We start from the raw sequence: 20,924 nt of genomic DNA on the forward strand, positions 1-20,924 counted from the left end.
TGTTTAAAACAAAAATTTATTTTGATCGAAAATCATCAAATTTGTTAAAACGTTTTCAATTTTATTTATTTGTTTACCTAATTAGATAGAAATAGGTACAAAGAAATTAAAACTATTGTCAAAATAATAAAAATGATCAATATGATCATTTTTGTGTCAAATGTTTTTTTCTCTTCTTCAACAACATTTTTAGTTTTTTTCTTATGTTGAGCCTCACAAAATTTTCTTATAAAACGTCCAATTCTTTTTGAAATTCCAGCTCTTCTTCTCATTTTTCACGTAATTCTTCCAGTTATTCTTTCTCCTTTGACGGCAACATTTCTTAATTTTCATCACACGATTCGTCGCACTTCAGCTTGAAGCCTGCTCTTATTTTTTCACAGGAAATATCTGCTTTACGATTTTTGCATTTGCAGTACATTTTCTTCTTCTTTTTACAGGAATCTGCATTTGGACATTCTCCTTCATGGCAATGAGGACATTGATGACCACATCGTACTAAAAATCCAAAAAAACTTGAATTTGGGTTTTTAAAAAAAATATTTTTTGATGGACAAATTACATTTTTTGGACAACGGTTTCCACATGATAAAATTTTTTGTCTTTTTTGTTGCATCGAATTTTCATCGAGATCCATGTTGAAATCAGAACACTTGAAAACTAGCAAAGTCAGACCACAGTGACATTTGGCTTTGATTGTTGCAATGCATGGTTTGCATTCTTTTACGTGACAACTTTGGTTGCAAGCTGAAAAATGTAAGAAATTAAATATTAAGTTTTTTATTGAATTATTAAAAAAAAATAAATTAAATAAATGGAAAAAATGCAATTTTTTTAAAATTAATTTTAATTAAAATATTTAAATTAAATTTAATGTCAATTAATTATTGATTTATTTTTTTTTTGTTTAATTGAATTTTAAAAAAAATATTAATTAAAATTTAAAAGCCGCGCAGAGTGTTTTTCAAATTTGATCAAAATTAATTTTTTTGATTAAATGCAATTTTTTTATTAAATATTTAACAGCGTTGAGATTAAAAAATTTTTGTTTTTTAAAAGTTGTTGAGCTTATTTTATTAAAATTTTTAACTTACGATGTGTACATCCATCAGGTCTTTTCTTTTCACAGCCACGATCACATTTCGCACAATTTTCATCTTGCTCCCACAAATTCACATCTTTCACCGAATGACATTCCTTGTCACATTTATGATTGCTGCAAGAAAGTTTTCTTCCACAAGGACGACCACATGATGTCGGTTTTGAATTCCAACAAGGCCATAAAGCTGTTTCATGCCCTCCTATGCAACCAACGGGAACTTTTGCTTGACATTTTGGATGATCGAGTTTTTTGAATTCAACTCGTTCGACGGCGTACTCTCCAGGCAGCTCGGCTTAAAATTTGCTTCGTTGTCGATAACGCTTGACGAACATAAATGGCATTTGGCAATTATGCATTATGGCTGACATAAGCTTTTGCATTTTTATCCAAAGGAATTAAGTCAAACTGAAATGTTTCTTTGATTTTTTCTTCATTTTCTGTCGTTTCAGTCACTTTTGGCGGTTCAAATTTTTGCTGACAAACGACCAACAAATGAAATTTTCCGTAATTTTCGATGCGCGTCTATTTGAATTTTTACAAAATTTGCATTCTCCCAACTTTTCGCGCAGTTTTTCGAATTTTTCATTGCGTTTCGAGTGAATATCATGGATTTCGTCATTTTTGAATTTTTCAAAAATTTCTTGATCGAGCTTCGTCTTGTTGCGAAAACTTTAGGACCATTATGAAATTTTTATTTTGTATAAATCCGTGCATTGGAGCTTTCGAATGTCTTCGTCGAGTGTAAAAATTTCACATAAAGCCGTTTCATTGAAGAAAAAATAGAATGTGCATTAGGGCAAAGTTAAAAAATGTGCATTGGGACAAAAAATTAAGTTTATGGTTTTTTAATGAAAAAAACCCTAAAAAGTAACAAAAAACGAAAATTTTTAAAATTTCAGAAAAAGAAAAACGCATGAGACACCAAATTTTCTTTTTTGCTAAAATTTTGAAATTTTTTTTTTTTATTTTTAACTTTTTAAGGCATTCTTTCAAAGTTTATTTTAGAATTTTGTTCCAAAGCACAATTTGAAAAATTTTCCCAATGCACATTTTTTTTCTATTTAGTTTTTCAACTTTTTTTTAACGATTAATTAATTTAATTTTCGTTATTTCCAAATTCTTAATTCCAAATTTCGTTAAAAATTAAACTCAAAATTTCCCAAAAATAAAATAATTATTTTGTTGTTCATCAAAATAATTCAAATGGAAATGACGATCGAAAACATTTTCATCTCTTGTTACGAATTTTCTACTTACTTGCACTTAATTTCACTCTGTTTATTGCACGGATAACAAGGACCCAAATGCCCACATAAACTCGTGCACTTGTGCTTACCACAAGATAACAATTTCCCGCATGGTTTTTCGCAAATCGTCTCATGATCATCGTTGGGACAACATTTTTTATTACAAGCATGCTTTTTGCATGTCCTCAACCTTTTGCACTTTGTTTCGCAAAAAAACGCCTTCGAACAAGCAATTTCCTTGGTAAACAACCCACATCGACATGGCTTCGGTACAATAATTTGGCATTCGGGACACGGACCAGCATGACATTGAGAAATGCATTTATGCGATCCGCAATCCAGAACTTTCTCGCAAGTATCTTCACACGAAATTTTTGAATTTTCACAACTTCCAGTGAATTTTTGCTTTCCACAAGGACACGTCATGGAAAGTCCCACGCTACAAGGTCCACAATTCCCGTCGCAACAGATTTTTTTGCATTTATGAACGCCACAGCTGTAATTTTTGTCACAAATTTTCGTGCATTTTAATGTTCCTTTGAAACACGGAAGTTTTTCGGTTTTATTTCCACACGAACACGTTTGGACTCGCGTTTTGGTGCACGGCGGACACGTTTCGTGACACAAATCCTCACAAAAATGCCCACATTCGAGTTTTTTTCCGCACGCCTTGAAACAATTCCACTTTTTTTCGAAACATCGAATTGTTTTTAGCGGAGATTTGCCGCATTCGCAAGAAACTGTGATCGTCTGAGGGCACGGCGGGCAACTGGCAGGATGGCAAAGTAACAAACACTTGTGTTGGCATCCCAGTTTTTTCATGCAAACATTTCCGCAACTATGGGGCAAAATCCATTCTTGGTATTCCGGCTCGATTTGTTTCGCGCAAAAGCAAAAATAGTCTCGTGGAATCTCTGATGAGGCATAAGACTCGCGACATTTGGGACAATTCCATTCCAGGGGACTTTCATCTTTTGGGATGTATTGCCCGGCAGAGTTGTAGTACCCTTCGTCGGTCTCCTTGAATCGTTTTTTCTGCAAAACGCTGTCGTTGCCCCATCTTTGGATGCAGTTTAGATGGAAAAAGTTGTAACAATTTGTGCAGGACCAAATTCTGTCAGCTCTTTTGATCTTTGAAATGCAAATCAAGCAAACACTTCCGCAGAGAAAAGCGTTCGTTAAGGACTCGATGGATTCTTTGTAAGAATTGTTGTCTAAGTTGCGAAAGACGCCGTCGAATACTTTTTTTCAATTGGTTCTTCATCTGAATCACTGCTTTCGTAACCATTTGCTACGTGTCGCGATTCCGGTTGATTTTTTGCTGTCTTTGATGTTCCATTAATTTTGGTTTTGGTTTTGCTAGCCATTTTTTTAAAAGTTTTCTTTGATGCGATTTAATATTTATTTATTGTCGGTATTGATTTGTTTATAAAAATTGGCGATTTTTGAGTAAAGTTTTAATTAAAAAGGAGTTTTAGAATATTTTCAAAGCACATGAAGTGAAGAGATTTGAATTTGATAATAGTTTTGTAAACAAACTTGAAAGTTCATTCAAATGGTTTTTAAATTTTTTGACATTAGCGTATTTTAACAATAACTTTAAAAAATTATCTGATTTTTTAAAAACTTTCATTTGATTTTTGATTAAATTCTTATTATTTGGCTAAAATTTTTTAAAAAAAATGGCTAGCAAAACCAAAAAAAATTAATGCCTTTCTATTCAACCTTCGCGACATTTTGCAAATGCTTGTATTCAGCAAAGAGTTTTTCAAAAATTATATTCAGCTTAAATTTATTTTATTATTTTATTTTGCTAACAGATTTCTTAAAAATCTGTTTATTCAGCAAAGAAGATTTTGACGAACGCTTTTCTCTGCGGAATCTTTGCTTAATTTGCATTTCAAAGATCAAAAGTTTTTGAAGAATTTGGTTAGCTTCACAAATTGTTACAACTTTTTCATCTGAATGCATTCAAAGATGGGGCAACGACAGCGTTTTGCAGAAAAAACGATTCAGAACCTTTTTAAAAGGTTTGTACAATTCAGCTATAAATTCTTAAAAAATGAAATTCAGCAAATGGAATTTTAAAAAATGTTCGTATTCAGCTACAAGAGATTTCACGAGACAATTTTTGCTATTCAGCGAAGAATTAGTTTTAAATACCAAGAATTTGTTTTGCCCCATAGTTGCGGAAACGTTTGAAATTTGAAAAAATTGAATTCAACAAAAATTTTGTTTGCTTTATTCAGCAAATTTGCCCTATGAATATTTTATTCAGCAAACGAAATTTTGCGAATGCGGCAAATCTCCGCTAAAAACAATTTAGATTTTCGAGAAAAAGTTTTGTTTCAGCAAAAATTTTTTCGAATTGGCCATTTTTGTAAGATTTGTTCAAAAAATTGTAAATTCAGCTATAAAAATTTAAAAAAAAGTTCAGCTTAGTTCTCTAATATTTCTGTATTCAGCAACTAAAATTTACAAAATTTCTTGTATTTAGCCTCGAAAAAAATCTTCAAATTTAATTAATAATTTTATGAGGAAAGGACAATAAGACCAAAGAAGAGCAATTTTTCTCCAAAATGTCTTTCATTCGTAATGTACATTTCTCCCTTCGTTCGTCTCATAATTTTCAGCCAATCACGAGCATCAAATTTCAAAACAAAACAATGCGGCAAAAGTGATTTTTCAGCAGTTCCCTATCAAAAAATGTTAAAAAATAACAAAAACGTACTGAATTAAATAAGAAAAAACTGAAAAATTAACAATTTCCTTAAAAATGGAACAACCAAAACCAAGGAAATTGACGAAAACGTTTTTTTGAAACGAAATGGAAAATGCCATGAAAGAAGACATGCTGAGCAACTCAATGAATATTCCATCGACGAACCGGGAGGATTACTCGAGACGGGCGCCGTTGCGAAATAATCATTACGAATGTGTCTCGTCACTTCACAACGCGAGCGATTCGCAACTTGTGCGGCGAATTTGGCGTCGTCATTTCCATGAATGGCCCATTCCCGATGAACAACAGCAATAATTATTTATTTTTCGTGACTTTTGAGACGATTGAGTAAGAAATTCTTAAAATTTTCTCTTAAAATTAATTTTCAAACAATTTTTTGTATTTTTTTTAGTGGAGCTCAAAACGCCATCGAACAAATAAATCGCATTTGCAAACCGATGCGAGCGGATTTCTCCAAACCTCGTGAGAAAAATGACCAGATATCGTCTTCTAACAAGTCTCTCGATAAGATTTCCGATCACGAAGGACCAAATATGAAAATTCGCAAGTTTCCTGTTCCGCTGCTGGAAAAATATGACTTTAAATTTCCAAAAAGTGACGAAATGATGTTTTCAAAAGAGAATTTTTTGAACAGTGACTTATCGAAAGTTGACCCGGACCTTTTGTTCTTCAATGAAACAGCTTTATGTGACATTTTAACACTCGACGAAGACATCGAAGAGCTTCAATCAGTCACGGATTCGTACAAATTGGAAAATTTCATATGGTCCTACAAGTTTTCGCAACAAGACGAAGCTCGGATCAAGAAATTTTTGAAAAATTCAGCAGGAATGTATGACGAAATCCATGATATTCACTCGAAACGCAATGAAAAATTCGAAAAACTGCGTGAAAAATTGGGAGAATGCAAGTTTTGTAAGAATTTGACGACTCGCAAGTCGAAAATTACGAAAAACTTCTTTTGTTCCGTCGTTTGTCAGCAAAAATTTGATCAAGGAGTGACTGAAACGACAGAAAATGAAGAAAAAATCAAAGAAAATTTCAGTTTGACGTATTTTCCATTGGATAAAAATGCAAATTATGTCATCATAACGGCGATAATTGCTCAAAATGTCGTTTATGTTCGTCCCAGCGACTTATCGACAACGACAAAGTATTACCGACTGCTCGAGGAAGTCAACGAAAAATGTCAAGATGCTCCAATAATCCTTAAAACACCCAAAATTGGAGAACTCATAGCTGTCAAAACGGAAAATGGCAATTTTTTCCGAGCAATCATCTTAAAAAATGACAGTCCAGCAAAAATTCGCGTCGCATTTCTGGATACTGGCGAGGTTTCGTACCAAAAACGAGCTCAACTCCGAAAATTACCTCAAAATTTGTGGTCTTTGCCAATTTATGTCCAAAAAATCATCCTTTCTGACGTGCCAACTTCTTATTTTAATCTCAACGCTGTCAAATATCTCTCGAAAATTGCATTCCGTCAAGGACAACGAGAACTTTTGATCAAATTTGATGACTTGAAACACTCCGCGCGGCTTTATCAACAAGATATTTGCTTGAATGTCGAGCTAAAAAGCATCATAAAAATCAAAAAACCCTCCGGAACGCATTTTAACGTCACTGACATCCCAAGTGTCGATGCTAAAAGTGATGAAAACCCCCAAAAATTGATGATTTTGGAAAATGCCATGATCGCCAAGGGTGAAATTTCGTGCATCAACGTCGATTATGTGAAAAAATTGGAAATGTTGCATGAAAAAATCCAAAGTTACGGAAAATCATTGAAGCTACCAAGGGATCACATGTACACGCCAGGTCACAATGAAGTCGCTTTGATAAGAATTGGCGATGTTTGGTTCAGAGCAATTTGTTTTGAGATTGTCGGCGATAAACATCCCACGATGGAGTCGTTGGACTTTGGATTTTTCACGATGTGTCACATTTCGAACATTGTCGAGTTGCCACGGAAGCTGCTGGATCGGTGTTACATGCAAAATTATTGTATTCATGATGCGCAGCGATATTCGGAGGTGCTGGGTGATGAAAAAAATGGAAAAATTGAGAAAATTAAGGAAATGTTGCCGTTGGGCAAAGTCATAACTGCGGAAAAAATCGTGAAAAATAACGAAGAAGATTTTATTCAAATTCCAAAGAGATTTGTGACGAATTTTTGAAGGGCTTTGTGAGGCTCCGGAATTTCAAAAAGAGGGTCCAAAGAAAATTTTTGAGAAAAAACAGGCTGTAAGAAATAAGAAATAATTTTTTGAATAAGAATAATAAAACATTTGATTCCTTACCAATTTTTGAATTTTTATTATTTTGACAATAATTTTATGAATTATTTTTAAATTTTTTTCTACTAAAAAATTAAGTAATTTTCACTTTTTTTAAGATTTGAAAAAACAATTTTTTAAATTTGTTAATAATTCTGAGCTTTAAAAATTCTGATTGCAAATATTTGGCAAATAAGTAAAGGTCAATTTTTTTAATGATTTTTTTTTTTAGAATACGGTTTATTTTTCTTATTTTTCAATTTTAAGAATTTTTAGAATTAAAAAAATTATTTTAATTCGATTTTGTTTCTAAAAAAATTATTTTAAAAAAAAAAAATTGTTTAAAATTTTAACTTGAAATGCTGTAAAATCGATTTTAAATAATAAAATTTTTGTAATTTTTCTGTACAAAACAATCATCGAAAATAAGGCCAAAAGTTTTTTAAATTTTCATTTTTTTGTCCCATTATTTTTTTTATAAAAAAAAATTATCTTTCAACTTTTTGTATACAAAATTTTTTACAATTTTTTAAAATTATTTAATTTTATGTTAATATTATTTTTTTTTTTCAAAAGTAAAAAAAATCAAACAAAAATTAAAAATAAAAAAAAATTTAAAAAATTTTTTTTATTTGATTGATTTTCAAAAAAATTTTCAAAATTTTTAAAAAATTTGGTTGAAAAACGCAAATTTCTTTGAATTTTTTTGTAAAAATGATTTTACAGTAAAAGTTAAAAATATTATTTTTCAAAATTTTTTAAACATTCAAAAAAATGTAAAAATATTGAGATCAATTTTAAATTTAATTTCAATTTTTACCACAAAATTTTTTCTAAAAATCATTAAGAGACAAAAAAACATTTTAAATTTTATTATGAAAAAGTATTTCAAAATTTTTTTATATATTTTCTTATTTTAAAAATTATTTTAAATTTTTGGGACAAAAATTTTCGGATTTTTTTTAATTATTTAGGTATGATAAGAATTTTTCGAAAATATAATATTTTTTTTTATATTTAAAAACTCAAATTTTCCCTCGGAATTTCATAAGAAATTTTTAATTTTGATAATTTAAGAAAGGTTTAACACGAAAAAAATTCGTTTCTACCTGAAAAATAGCATAATGTATTGGTAACTGCGTCGCTCAGTGTACTTTCATACATTCCCATAGGTAACCACACTCCCATACGTCACGTCAAGGCGTCATCGCCAAAAACCAGTACCCCTTTGTTTACAGTAATTTCGTTGCCTTACAACCAAAGAAACGACGAAATAGTCCAAAAATTCTTTGAAACGCTTTAATTTCTTGGAGCATAAAATGCCTCGTGAGTTTTTTCCTTGTAATTTTAACCAAAAATAATCTAAAATTTTAAATTTCAGTCAAGAAATCCGGAAGCAACGAATATTTATCGAGCTCAGCTCTCGACTATTACAACCGTTTCGCCAAAAATCGTGGTTTGGAAAAATATTTCCGCAACAGCAAATTGTCAAAGTCTCATCGGACCTCCAGCGAGACTTGTTTGAACACCGAAAACCCTGAAACGGAAAATATCAGCAGCGAATTCGCCAAATCCTTGACAAACTTGAGATTAAGCGATTGCGAAATCAACAAAAGTCAACGTAATTTACACGATTCGACGGAATTTTCGTGTGAACATCATGCCATTGTTGCTCATAAATCGGTCGATGCCACGACTCCGGTCAAAGAATCGTCAGCGATGACAGATGAACTCTCTGGGGTCGCTGAATTACCTACAGAAAAGAGTGTAAATTTGAATTTATTGTCAAAAATTGAGATTTCTTTGCCGCCACAGCCAATTTCTTCGACAGTTCCTGTCCCAATTCCTGCGGAAAATCCTCCGGTGCCGCAATTACCGCAACTTTACGTGACACAACAGAAAATTTTGTACTGCGTTGAGACTCAAACGTGTCCCGAACAGCAAGAATCCGCTGATGAGCCGATAAAACCGAACATAAGTCACCCCAAAAAATTGGATGACACGAAAAATGACGAATGGCAAACGTCTCCCAATGAAAGTGTGACGTCAAAAGAGCATCGTCTCGAATGGGATTCCCTCGCGGACGTCGGTTACAGTCAAGAATTCCAAATTTGTGACCAATCTGCGTTGTCAAATACGGAAAAGAAGGCCATTAAGTCGTACATGCGCAAACAGGGACTGTCCTCGAACGATCAAATTGTCATCGTAAAAAATTCCCCGGGCAAGCAGGATGACGCGACACCTCGGCAGGCACGAAGACGCTCCCTAAACAACGAAAACTGGATGGAAGTTTACACGAAATACAAGGACAAGTACGCGACAGAGCCGAAATTCGCCCCAAAAATGTTCTTACCAGATGCGCAAAGTACTCCGATGGATGCGCCACGCAAAAAATTCACCGAAAAAATCATCCAGACGAGTCTTCATGAGCTACGGAACAAGTCGGTGCAAGTTACGCCCTTCAAATCGATGCAAGATGTGACCGTTCATGAGCCCGTCGAGGCTTTAAATAAAAGTTCGGAGACGGAACAAGTGCTGGAAGTTGTTAAAACTGCCGAAAATGACGAACAAACGAGCATGGAATCGGGAAGTTTCACGTTTATCGGTCCGCAAAACGAGATAAAGGAAGAAATTTTACTGAAAACGCCTCAAAAAAAGCATAAATCCCCGAAAAAACTGCCGAAACCGCCACCAAAGTCATCAACGGATAGCAGTAGAGAGTCTACCGAAGACACATCACCTCCCGTGGATGAAGAACTCCAAATGGCCATCGCTCTGATGAACTCCGTACTCGATTCGAAGACCATGAAAAATGCCATGAAGAAATCTCTCATCAAAAAATTGATGCAAAAAATCTTCAAACTCGCTTCATTGGAGAAAAGTGAGGAAATTTTGACCAAAATCGGGTCTTGTAGCTCCTCAACGATATCGGAATCGACTTCTTATCGCAAAATTAAGAGCTTTCACGCAGAAATCTCTCCTAAAACGAACGAAAAAGAAGAAAAATCCGCAAAAACTGATGCCAGTGAGGAAATTCCGGTATACACTTCAGCAGAAAATGTCCACGATACCTTCGAAAAAAGTTTTTTGCTGCAAAATTTCGTTAAGGAAACCTTAAAACCGATGACTCATTCGGAAATTTCCTATGAAAATCAAAAAAGTTCGTCATCGACGCATATTTCGAGTTCAACAAGTGCTAATTTTGCCTCGAAAGAAAGTTCCTCGTCGACTTCGACGTTACGTGATGGCGAAAGTATGAAACGAAAGTTGCAACAGCTCCAAACGATTGAAAAAGAAATAGATCGTTTAGCCCAAATCAAGGAAAAAGTCCAATTGGAAATGCGAAAAACGAAAAATACGGAGAAAATTTATGAAAATATTAATTTTAAGGAAAAAGGAAGGTCGAGATTAGGCACGCCAACGTCTTTGGACAACAATTTGGTGCAAAGGAAGGAGAATTTTATGGAGCAATATGTGAATCAGCATGGAAAATTGTATGATTCAGTGGATTCCGTGAGTAAAAATTACACAAAACCTTACGGAACGACGGGAAAAAGTGCTTCGGACAATGAAAGATTGCGAAAACTTTCGTCAAGGGCGTCTTCTGGTGCTTCAGGGACTTCCAATAGACCATATGTTGAGCCAAAAAAACATACGGAAACCCAAACCACGGATTCGCTGCGACGAATTTCGCCATATTTTGAGAATAAAAGCCCTGAAGACGCGCAAAAACCTCAAATTATCAACAAAACTCAAATTAACAAGCAAATTCAGACGAATTGTCAACAAGCTCAAGCTTATTCAATCGTATTTGACAAAGATTTTGTACCAAAAGAAAATGACGAACGCTTGCCAGGTCAAACACTTAAAGAATATTTGGGAGAAAAGAGACCGAAAATTCTGCAAGCGATGGATGAACGTAACGAATGTATAAAAGAACTGCGAAGACTGAGGCAGTTAAGGAACGAACAACGACAAAAACTGTTGCTGCTCACGTCAGAAACTTGTTTGAAGGAAAAGTTACGGAAATTGCCGCCTCCTCCGTTAGGTATGTGCAAAAATTTGAAAAAAAAAAGTTTTTTTCTTTAAAAATTCGATTTTTTTCAGCTCAAAAGAGATTATTCAGTACAAGAGCCTTGAAACTCCATTCGCTGAAACAATACCAAAATTTACCGGAAGTGCTGAAAAAGAAAGAAGTTGAAAAGTTGAATAATTTGAAGAGGAAACATCGGGTTTTGTTGGATATGTTTAATAAGGTAACATTAAAAATTAATTGAAATTCAAAGAAAAATTGAAAAAAAAAATTTTTTTTACAGAATTTACAGCAAAAAGTTTTACAAGGAAAAACTGATTTGTCGTATAATTTTAATTTATTCACGAATACTAAATGAAGTTTGTCTGTTTGTTTGTTATATTTCATGTTTTTTTTTAAATATTATATGAATATTGAATTTTTGTACTGTTTCGAAAGAAAATAAAAAATGACAATTTTTAATGCATTTAAAAAATATTTTTTTTTTTATTTTAAGGCAAAGGCAATTTTTAAAAAAATTTATTTTTTTTATTATTTGATACTTTTTTTGACTCTAGAAATTGTTAAGATTTTTAATTTAAAGATTTTAAAAATAAATTTAATTTTATTTTTTTAAAAAAATTTCTCCAATTTTTTAATAAATAATAATTTTTCTTAGAACTTAAAAAAAAGTTCAATTTTTAAATCTGTTTTTATTTTTAATTTTTTTTTTATTTAGAAATATTTAATAGTAAAAATAGATTTTTGATTGAAAATAGATTTTTAATAGATTTAATAAAATATTTAAAAAAAATTAAAATATTTTAAAAAAAATTAAAAAATTTAAAAAACAAATTAAAATGATTTTTAACCAATTTTAGGTGTTTTCTAACATTTTAAAAATAAAAAATTTACAAGTTTTTGCTTAAACAATTTATTTGATTTTAAGTCGACTTTTTTTAACAAAAAATAATAAAAAACAATGAATCACTTGCCTTCAAAGAATCTTAAATTTTCAACAATTCTTAGATATTAAAAAAAAAATTATCAAGAACTTTACTTTAAAAAAAAAATAAAACTCCAAAAATATAATTTGTGCGTTAAAAGCTCACTTTATTCATCAAACTGTCACAAGTCAAAAATTTTAAATTAAAAATTTGCCAAAATACTTTCGTTCAAAGACGGTTCAACTTGAAGATTCATTCCCAACTCATTTAGACCACTTTGAATTTCTTCTGTTTTCTCTAAAGGACAAATACATGCTACACGAGAATCTGCACTTAATAAATTCATTAAATGCTTCTGTCCAACTTCCTTTAAGTCTTCAACAGTTACTCTTTGAAGCTTCTAAAATTTTCAATTAGATTTAGAAACAGTTAAGAATTCGATTCAGATCGAACATTACCTTGATAAAAACTTTATTCCAATCATATGGAACCTCCTGAAAACCAACTATGATAGATCGCATCACAAGTTGAGCTATTGTGCCTTCACTATTCACAGCATTGTACAGTGCTGAATTCTTTGCAATTTCAAGATGGCGTTCACTGAGTTCAAAAGTTTCTTCTAAATGCTTTTCAATGATTGCTTTTATTAAATGATATGTTTGAACTATATGCTTCGACTTCAAAACACTCAAAACAAGAAGTCCTTCATTGGGATAAACATTAATGGAAAAATCACACGCCAAACCTTTGCTTTTCAAACTACGATAAATTGCGCTTTCAGGTTGTGTCAAATATTCTAACAAAACTATCAAAGCAGGCAAATCAGTATCACGGTAATCGTTGATGCTACGAACTGCTTGAAAAAGATGCGAACTTTGAGACGAACTTCGACCAATGATAACTCCATTAACCTCTTCTGGCAAAGCTAGAAGTTCAAAGAACACAAAATCCGGGAGAACATAAAGTTTCTTTGGAACGTCATCAAGTTCAATTTGTGGAAATGCGTTGGTCCAAGGTTCAAGAAGATCTATTTCAAAACTTGATAGTTTGCTCCAATCAGTTGCTATATGAACCGAAATGTTGTTATTTGGGTTCAACAAAATGTCACGTAAAAGGTTTAGTTGTTCAATGATCTCTTCGGTTCGATCTTCTTCAATTCTGGATAAAACTTCGCTCAGAAATTGTTGTTGCTTTAGGATTGAATGTAAACGAATGTTACTTGTTGGATCATAGAACATCGCATCAATGATTTGACGACAAATGATCCTGTTATTTCGCTTGGTTTCAACCATTTGGTTCAAGAGTTTCATACAGCAACTTTTGATTCGATCTTGAACGAAAGTTGATTTGTGCAAAAGTTTGTGCAACCAGTTGATTCCGCTTTCATACTTTTCCATTTGAACTTGCATCGATAGTTGAAGATGATTTGAATAAGGAAGGAAACTTTGTGGAACTTCAACGGATTGAATACCAATGTTGGTTGAAACTGAAATCAAATCTTCTTCCATCAATGAAGTGATTTCATCTAAGGAAACTATTTCATCATCTATTTCAATTGGACTTTTGATCAGTAGTTCAATGAACAGCGGCAGGTACAATCGAAGATCAGTTGGAACAGAATCTGTGTTAATGGTCAAACTTAAATGAACAAAGCTGGTGGATAAGTCATACGCTTCTGTGTAAAATGGCATCTTTTGTAAATTAATATTTGGAGGATTTGAACCTTTTGAAGAGCAGTATCGAAGGCTCCATAGGAAACCATCAGGGTCTGAAGTTGTTTCATCTGGAGAAGGTTCTTCTTTTTCACTGATTGGATCTTCATTACTTTGAGTTTCAATCAATAAATCTTCAAGGTCATTTAGAGGTTGTTCTTCTTCTTGTTCTTCAGTTGATGTTTCTAACTTTTCTGTACTAGGAATCGCTTCAATAGTAACATGTTTTCCACTGATAAAGTATTGTAGTAAAATCTCAATCCAGTATTCGTTTGGTTTTTCAAGCATTTCAGCAAATTGATCTTCGGAGCATAGTCGTTTTTGAATCATTTCTTCGTTCGCAGTTTCTTCAGCATAAATCATTGTAGGTAAAAGTTTTTCAAAAACTGTCAAGTATGGATTTCTTTCTAAGCTATTTTGGAATTCTATTAGCTCTGATTTGACTATTGTTTCCATTCGTTTCATGTCAATCCCCTCTTCAACTATTCCGTTCAAAACCTCCATTAGTTTCTCATCGACTTCTGATATTCTATCTAAATTGATGCCACTTAAATTAATCAACATTATTACTTCTAAACACTCGATAAATTGATATGAAATATGACTTGCTAATGGATTTTCAATTTCCAGCATTAAACGTTGAATGGGACTAATTGAATTACCACATAAATATTTCATTAGGATTTTACACGCAATAAAATTTTCATATTCTGTGATGATGTTTGGTCCTCTCCAAGCAAGACATACAAAACCTGTTGACTCTTCTTCACTGTGATATTCTATCGTTTTAACAATATTCTCTTCAAGAGGAGTTATTTCAGTGTTAAAAGATCTTTCAAAGCTCTCTCGCTCTTCACTCTTGATCTTTGTTTCTAAATCCTGAAGTGAAGTAAAAATTTCATCAGGTTCAATTGGTCCAGCTATGAAAATTGTTGTATTAGCTGGAGCGTAATGTTTTGTATGGTAATCTCGAATCTATAGAAATCAAAGTTAATTTTAGTTAATGAGCTAGTTAGTTAATAAATTACCTCTTCAATGCTACAATCCTTCTTCATAGAAAGTACTTCTAACAAAAAATCAGTTTCTGGATATAGATGGCGGTAAACTTCACGTATTATCATCGCATTGCAATCATGTTCTTCAATAAGCAGCCTTGGAGTAATTATTCCTTCGTTTTGATCAATATTGTCAATTTCCTAATTACAAAAAATGACATGGAAATGATATTCTGAGTTATAGTTGTTTTGATATATGCTAATAGCCAGTAATTATTGTTTTTCTAACAAACATTCAACATTATCCCTTGACACATATTTCACATGAAAATAGGTCTATTTGTCAAAGTAATGATATGTGTGCTTAATCGTAAGTCGTCATAAGTTAAAAAAAGACAACTATTTATTTATTAATGTAATTGACGCAAGTGCAACAAACGAAAGAGTTTTTTTTAGTATTTTGAATCCAGGTCATTAAATGAATTTAAGTTTATTGAACTTTTTCAGTATTTAAACGGGATTTTTTTAATTCATACGCTTTTTTGTACTCCTCATTTCACAATTTTGTACTCCTCAAGTCACATTTTCGTACTCCTCATTTTTTAGCAATTTTAAGCTATAAAATGATTAAAAATGATAAATTAGAGCCCTCTGACAAATTTTTATGCATTTGGAGCAAGATTTGACAAAAATTGCTTTGACACAGTTTTTGATTTAGTTTTGCTCTTGATTTAGTTTTCAAAACAAAACTATGTCAAAGGAAAAAAATTTTTTCAGTTTCAATTTTTTGGCAGTTTTGAGTTACAAAATGATTAAAAATGATAAATTAGAGCTCTCTGACAAATTTTTATCCATTTGGAGCAAGATTTGACAAAAATTGCTTTGACACAGTTTTTGACACAGTTTTTGATTTAGTTTTGCTCTTGATTTAGTTTTCAAAACAAAACTATGTCAAAGGAAAAAAATTTTTTCAGTTTCAATTTTTTGCCAGTTTTGAGTTATAAAATGATAAATTAGAGCTCTCTGACAAATTTTTATCCATTTGGAGCAAGATTTGTCAAAAATGGCTTTGACACAGTTTTTGATTTAGTTTTGCTCTTGATTTAGTTTTCAAAACAAAACTATGTCAAAGGAAAAAATTTTTTTCAGTTTCAATTTTTTGGCAGTTTTGAGTTATAAAATGATAAAAAAATGATAAATTAGAGCCCTCTGACAAATTTTTATGAAATTTTTTTATGATGAAATTCATTCATGTCTTTTTGAAGTCAAAAACAATTCTTATTAGATAAAACAATTTAACACACTTACCGCTAAAGGCAAAGGGAATAAAATATGATCCAAATACACAGGTAATAGATTTGTTATTCCTTCATTACATGCCATGTCTAGCACATAACATGCATGGTCTTGTATTCTATTTCGAAAAAGAAAAAATGAAAAAATAAACGTATTGAATGATTAATTCAGCACCTCGCGTACGTAATTATTGATTGAATGACTATATTACTAGCTGCACTTACTTCGTCTGATATCTATATTTGTTTGAAATTTTATGAACGAATCCTTGTTGAGAAACTCGATTAAAACCTTTAAAAATCAGTTCTTCTAACGTAAAAGCTACAGCTTGATTATCATGCCGTTCAGTAGCTAAGAATTGACATAAAAATGAGTTTTTTCAATTTTTAAATGTTAACACTTCACTTACGAATCACGAAATAAGTGTGAATAACAGGTCCTTTCATGCGAGCCAAAATTAAAGTAAATCCTGTCTCAGACTTGTAACTTTCAACGACAATTTCTTCGTTCAAAGTTACGGAAGCAATCAAATTAAATGAATCCATTTTTTGATTGTTTTAGAAAAAAAATGCAAATTTTTTTTTAGTGCTTTTCGAATAGAATAAAAAACGAGTGAACGATGCGACAGTCACACGATTACTAAAGGACATAGTAATTTCAAGGCACATTGTAGGTATGTGTAAATCGATTTAGTTTAACAGGTACCTCGTAAGGCGAATAAATAAGCATTTGGTGTTGCTACAAAACAATGCCGCCTAGTTAACGGAAGGTGTAGTAACTACTTCTACTACATAGTAAGCTATTTAGTTGGTAATAAGAAAATTGCAGATGTTAGGTAACAAGTGTTCAACAACTGCCAAAATTAACTAAAACAAAAGTTATTATGCGCTAAAATTAATTTTTTGAAAGGTAGGTAAGTTTGCGTTTTCGGGTTTTTTGACATTTTAACAGGAAAATCATGAAAAGTGCTTAAATTTTTTTTTAAACTTAGGCCATTAAATTTAATTTTCAACCCTTTCAATCTTTCATAATTTCTCATGAAATTGCCATAGACATTTGAAGTTTCGGCTTTCGTGAAAAAAGTTATTTTAAAGTTTATCTCAGCATCTATCGAACAACAAATTTTGGCTGAATTTTTTTTTTTGATGAATTTTTTTCGCTCACATCTTTAAATGGCGCCTGTACATCGGAAACGCAGAATTTAGAAAAAGTCCAAAACAAAAGTTGTTTCTAATGCCAAAACCTACAATTTGAGCCGGTGAACCGTAATCTAGCTCGAATGCTCAATTTTCAACCCATTTTTGATGGGTTTCAAAGCTAAAATTGAATAAATATTCATTCTAAAGTTGATTTCCATTGATATCTGATCGATTTTTGATCAAATAAAAAAAAGTACGATTTTATTATATGAGGAGCAAAAATCGTACTTTTTTTCTCAAGTCAATTTTCAACCAATTTTTGATGGGTTTCAAAGCTAAAAATTAATAAATATTCATTCTAAAGTTGATTTCCATTGATATCTGATCGATTTTTGATCAAATAAAAAAAAGTACGATTTTATTATATGAGGAGCAAAAATCGTACTTTTTTTTTCAAGTCACTTTTCAACCAAATTTTGATGGGTTTCAAAGCTAAAATTGAATAAATATTCATTCTAAAGTTGATTTCCATTGATATCTGATCGATTTTTGATCAAAAAAAAAAAGTACGATTTTATCATATGAGGAGCAAAAATCGTACTTTTTTTCTCAAGTCACTTTTCAACCAATTTTTGATGGGTTTCAAAGCTAAAAAATAATAAATATTCATTCTAAAGTTGATTTCCATTGATATCTGATCGATTTTTGATCAAATAAAAAAAAGTACGATTTTATCATATGAGGAGCAAAAATCGTACTAAAAAAGTACGATTTTATCATATGAGGAGCAAAAATCGTACTTTTTTTCTCAAGTCACTTTTCAACCAAATTTTGATGGGTTTCAAAGCTAAAATTGAATAAATATGCATTCAAAAGTTGATTTCAATTGATATCTGATCGATTTTTGATGAAATAAAAAAAGTACGATTTTATCATATGAGGAGCAAAAATCGTACTTTTTTTCTCAAGTCACTTTTCAACCAATTTTTGATGGGTTTCAAAGCTAAAATTGAATAAATATTCATTCTAAAGTTGATTTCCATTGATATCTGATCGATTTTTGATCAAAAAAAAAAAAGTACGATTTTATCATATGAGGAGCAAAAATCGTACTAAAAAAGTACGATTTTACCATATGAGGAGCAAAAATCGTACTTTTTTTTCAAGTCACTTTTCAACCAAATTTTGATGGGTTTCAAAGCTAAAATTGAATAAATTTTCATTCTAAAGTTGATTTTCATTCAAATCTCGTCGATTTTTAAAAAAAAAAAAAGTACGATTTTATCATATGAGGAGCAAAAATCGTACTAAAAAAGTACGATTTTATCATATGAGGAGCAAAAATCGTACTTTTTTTTTCAAGTCACTTTTCAACCAATTTTTGATGGGTTTCAAAGCTAAAATTGAATAAATATTCATTCTAAAGTTGATTTCCATTGATATCTGATCGATTTTTGATCAAAAAAAAAAAGTACGATTTTATCATATGAGGAGCAAAAATCGTACTTTTTTTCTCAAGTCACTTTTCAACCAAATTTTGATGGGTTTCAAAGCTAAAATTGAATAAATATTCATTCTAAAGATGATTTTCATTCAAATCTCGTCGATTTTTGATCAAAAAAAAAAAAAGTACGATTTTATCATATGAGGAGCAAAAATCGTACTTTTTTTCTCAAGTCACTTTTCAACCAAATTTTGATGGGTTTCAAAGCTAAAATTGAATAAATATTCATTCTAAAGATGATTTTCATTCAAATCTCGTCGATTTTTGATCAAAAAAAAAAAGTACGATTTTATCATATGAGGAGCAAAAATCGTACTAAAAAAGTACGATTTTATCATATGAGGAGCAAAAATCGTACTTTTTTTCTCAAGTCACTTTTCAACCAAATTTTGATGGGTTTCAAAGCTAAAATTGAATAAATATTCATTCTAAAGTTGATTTCCATTGATATCTGATCGATTTTTGATCAAAAAAAAAAAGTACGATTTTATCATATGAGGAGCAAAAATCGTACTAAAAAAGTACGATTTTATCCATATGAGGAGCAAAAATCGTACTTTTTTTCTCAAGTCACTTTTCAACCAAATTTTGATGGGTTTCAAAGCTAAAATTGAATAAATATTCATTCTAAAGATGATTTTCATTCAAATCTCGTCGATTTTTGATCAAAAAAAAAAAAGTACGATTTTATCATATGAGGAGCAAAAATCGTACTAAAAAAGTACGATTTTATCATATGAGGAGCAAAAATCGTACTTTTTTTTTCAAGTCACTTTTCAACCAATTTTTGATGGGTTTCAAAGCTAAAATTGAATAAATATTCATTCTAAAGTTGATTTCCATTGATATCTGATCGATTTTTGATCAAAAAAAAAAAGTACGATTTTATCATATGAGGAGCAAAAATCGTACTAAAAAAGTACGATTTTATCATATGAGGAGCAAAAATCGTACTTTTTTTCTCAAGTCACTTTTCAACCAAATTTTGATGGGTTTCAAAGCTAAAATTGAATAAATATTCATTCTAAAGATGATTTTCATTCAAATCTCGTCGATTTTTGATCAAAAAAAAAAGTACGATTTTATCATATGAGGAGCAAAAATCGTACTTTTTTTTCAAGTCACTTTTCAACCAATTTTTGATGGGTTTCAAAGCTAAAATTGAATAAATATTCATTCTAAAGTTGATTTTCATTGATATCTGATCGATTTTTGATCAAAAAAAAAAGTACGATTTTATCATATGAGGAGCAAAAATCGTACTAAAAAAGTACGATTTTATCATATGAGGAGCAAAAATCGTACTTTTTCTCTCAAGTCACTTTTCAACCAATTTTTGATGGGTTTCAAAGCTAAAATTGAATAAATATTCATTCTAAAGTTGATTTCCATTGATATCTGATCGATTTTTGATCAAAAAAAAAAAGTACGATTTTATCATATGAGGAGCAAAAATCGTACTAAAAAAGTACGATTTTATCATATGAGGAGCAAAAATCGTACTTTTTTTCTCAAGTCACTTTTCAACCAAATTTTGATGGGTTTCAAAGCTAAAATTGAATAAATATTCATTCTAAAGATGATTTTCATTCAAATCTCGTCGATTTTAGATCAAAAAAAAAAAGTACGATTTTATCATATGAGGAGCAAAAATCGTACTTTTTTTTCAAGTCACTTTTCAACCAATTTTTGATGGGTTTCAAAGCTAAAAGTTAATAAATATTCATTCTAAAGTTGATTTTCATTGATATCTGATCGATTTTTGATCAAAAAAAAAAAGTACGATTTTATCATATGAGGAGCAAAAATCGTACTAAAAAAGTACGATTTTATCATATGAGGAGCAAAAATCGTACTTTTTCTCTCAAGTCACTTTTCAACCAATTTTTGATGGGTTTTAAAGCTAAAATTGAATAAATATTCATTCTAAAGATGATTTCCATTCAAATCT

General features: G+C 31.0%; 3 protein-coding genes and 1 pseudogene across 3 annotated transcripts; 2 read left to right on the forward strand and 2 right to left on the reverse strand.

The window, feature by feature from the left end:
* Positions 1-226: 226 nt before the first annotated feature.
* On the reverse strand, positions 227-3,716 carry LOC134828552 (NF-X1-type zinc finger protein NFXL1-like; annotated as a pseudogene).
* A 1,565-nt stretch (positions 3,717-5,281) lies between these two features.
* Positions 5,282-7,269, forward strand: LOC134828553 (protein vreteno-like). The gene is made up of 2 exons (XM_063841529.1): positions 5,282-5,419; positions 5,484-7,269. Exons 1-2 carry the CDS (start codon positions 5,352-5,354, stop codon positions 7,267-7,269), a joined length of 1,854 nt encoding a protein of 617 aa, XP_063697599.1. The 5' UTR covers positions 5,282-5,351.
* A 3,187-nt stretch (positions 7,270-10,456) lies between these two features.
* Positions 10,457-11,832, forward strand: LOC134831965 (centrosome-associated protein Alms1a-like). The gene is made up of 3 exons (XM_063845819.1): positions 10,457-11,416; positions 11,476-11,624; positions 11,685-11,832. The coding sequence occupies exons 1-3, from the start codon at positions 10,492-10,494 to the stop codon at positions 11,757-11,759; spliced, it is 1,149 nt and encodes a 382-aa protein (XP_063701889.1). The 5' UTR covers positions 10,457-10,491; the 3' UTR covers positions 11,760-11,832.
* Positions 11,833-12,529: 697 nt separating this feature from the next.
* On the reverse strand, positions 12,530-16,875 carry LOC134828554 (uncharacterized protein C05D11.1-like). Its single transcript, XM_063841530.1, has 6 exons — positions 16,740-16,875; positions 16,555-16,681; positions 16,343-16,448; positions 15,068-15,235; positions 12,786-15,014; positions 12,530-12,727 (listed from the first exon to the last, which is right to left on the reverse strand). Exons 1-6 carry the CDS (start codon positions 16,873-16,875, stop codon positions 12,530-12,532), a joined length of 2,964 nt encoding a protein of 987 aa, XP_063697600.1.
* Between the last annotated feature and the right edge of the window lie 4,049 nt (positions 16,876-20,924).

Source organism: Culicoides brevitarsis, chromosome 2, assembly GCF_036172545.1.
Source record: "Culicoides brevitarsis isolate CSIRO-B50_1 chromosome 2, AGI_CSIRO_Cbre_v1, whole genome shotgun sequence".
Lineage (NCBI taxonomy): Eukaryota > Metazoa > Arthropoda > Insecta > Diptera > Ceratopogonidae > Culicoides > Culicoides brevitarsis.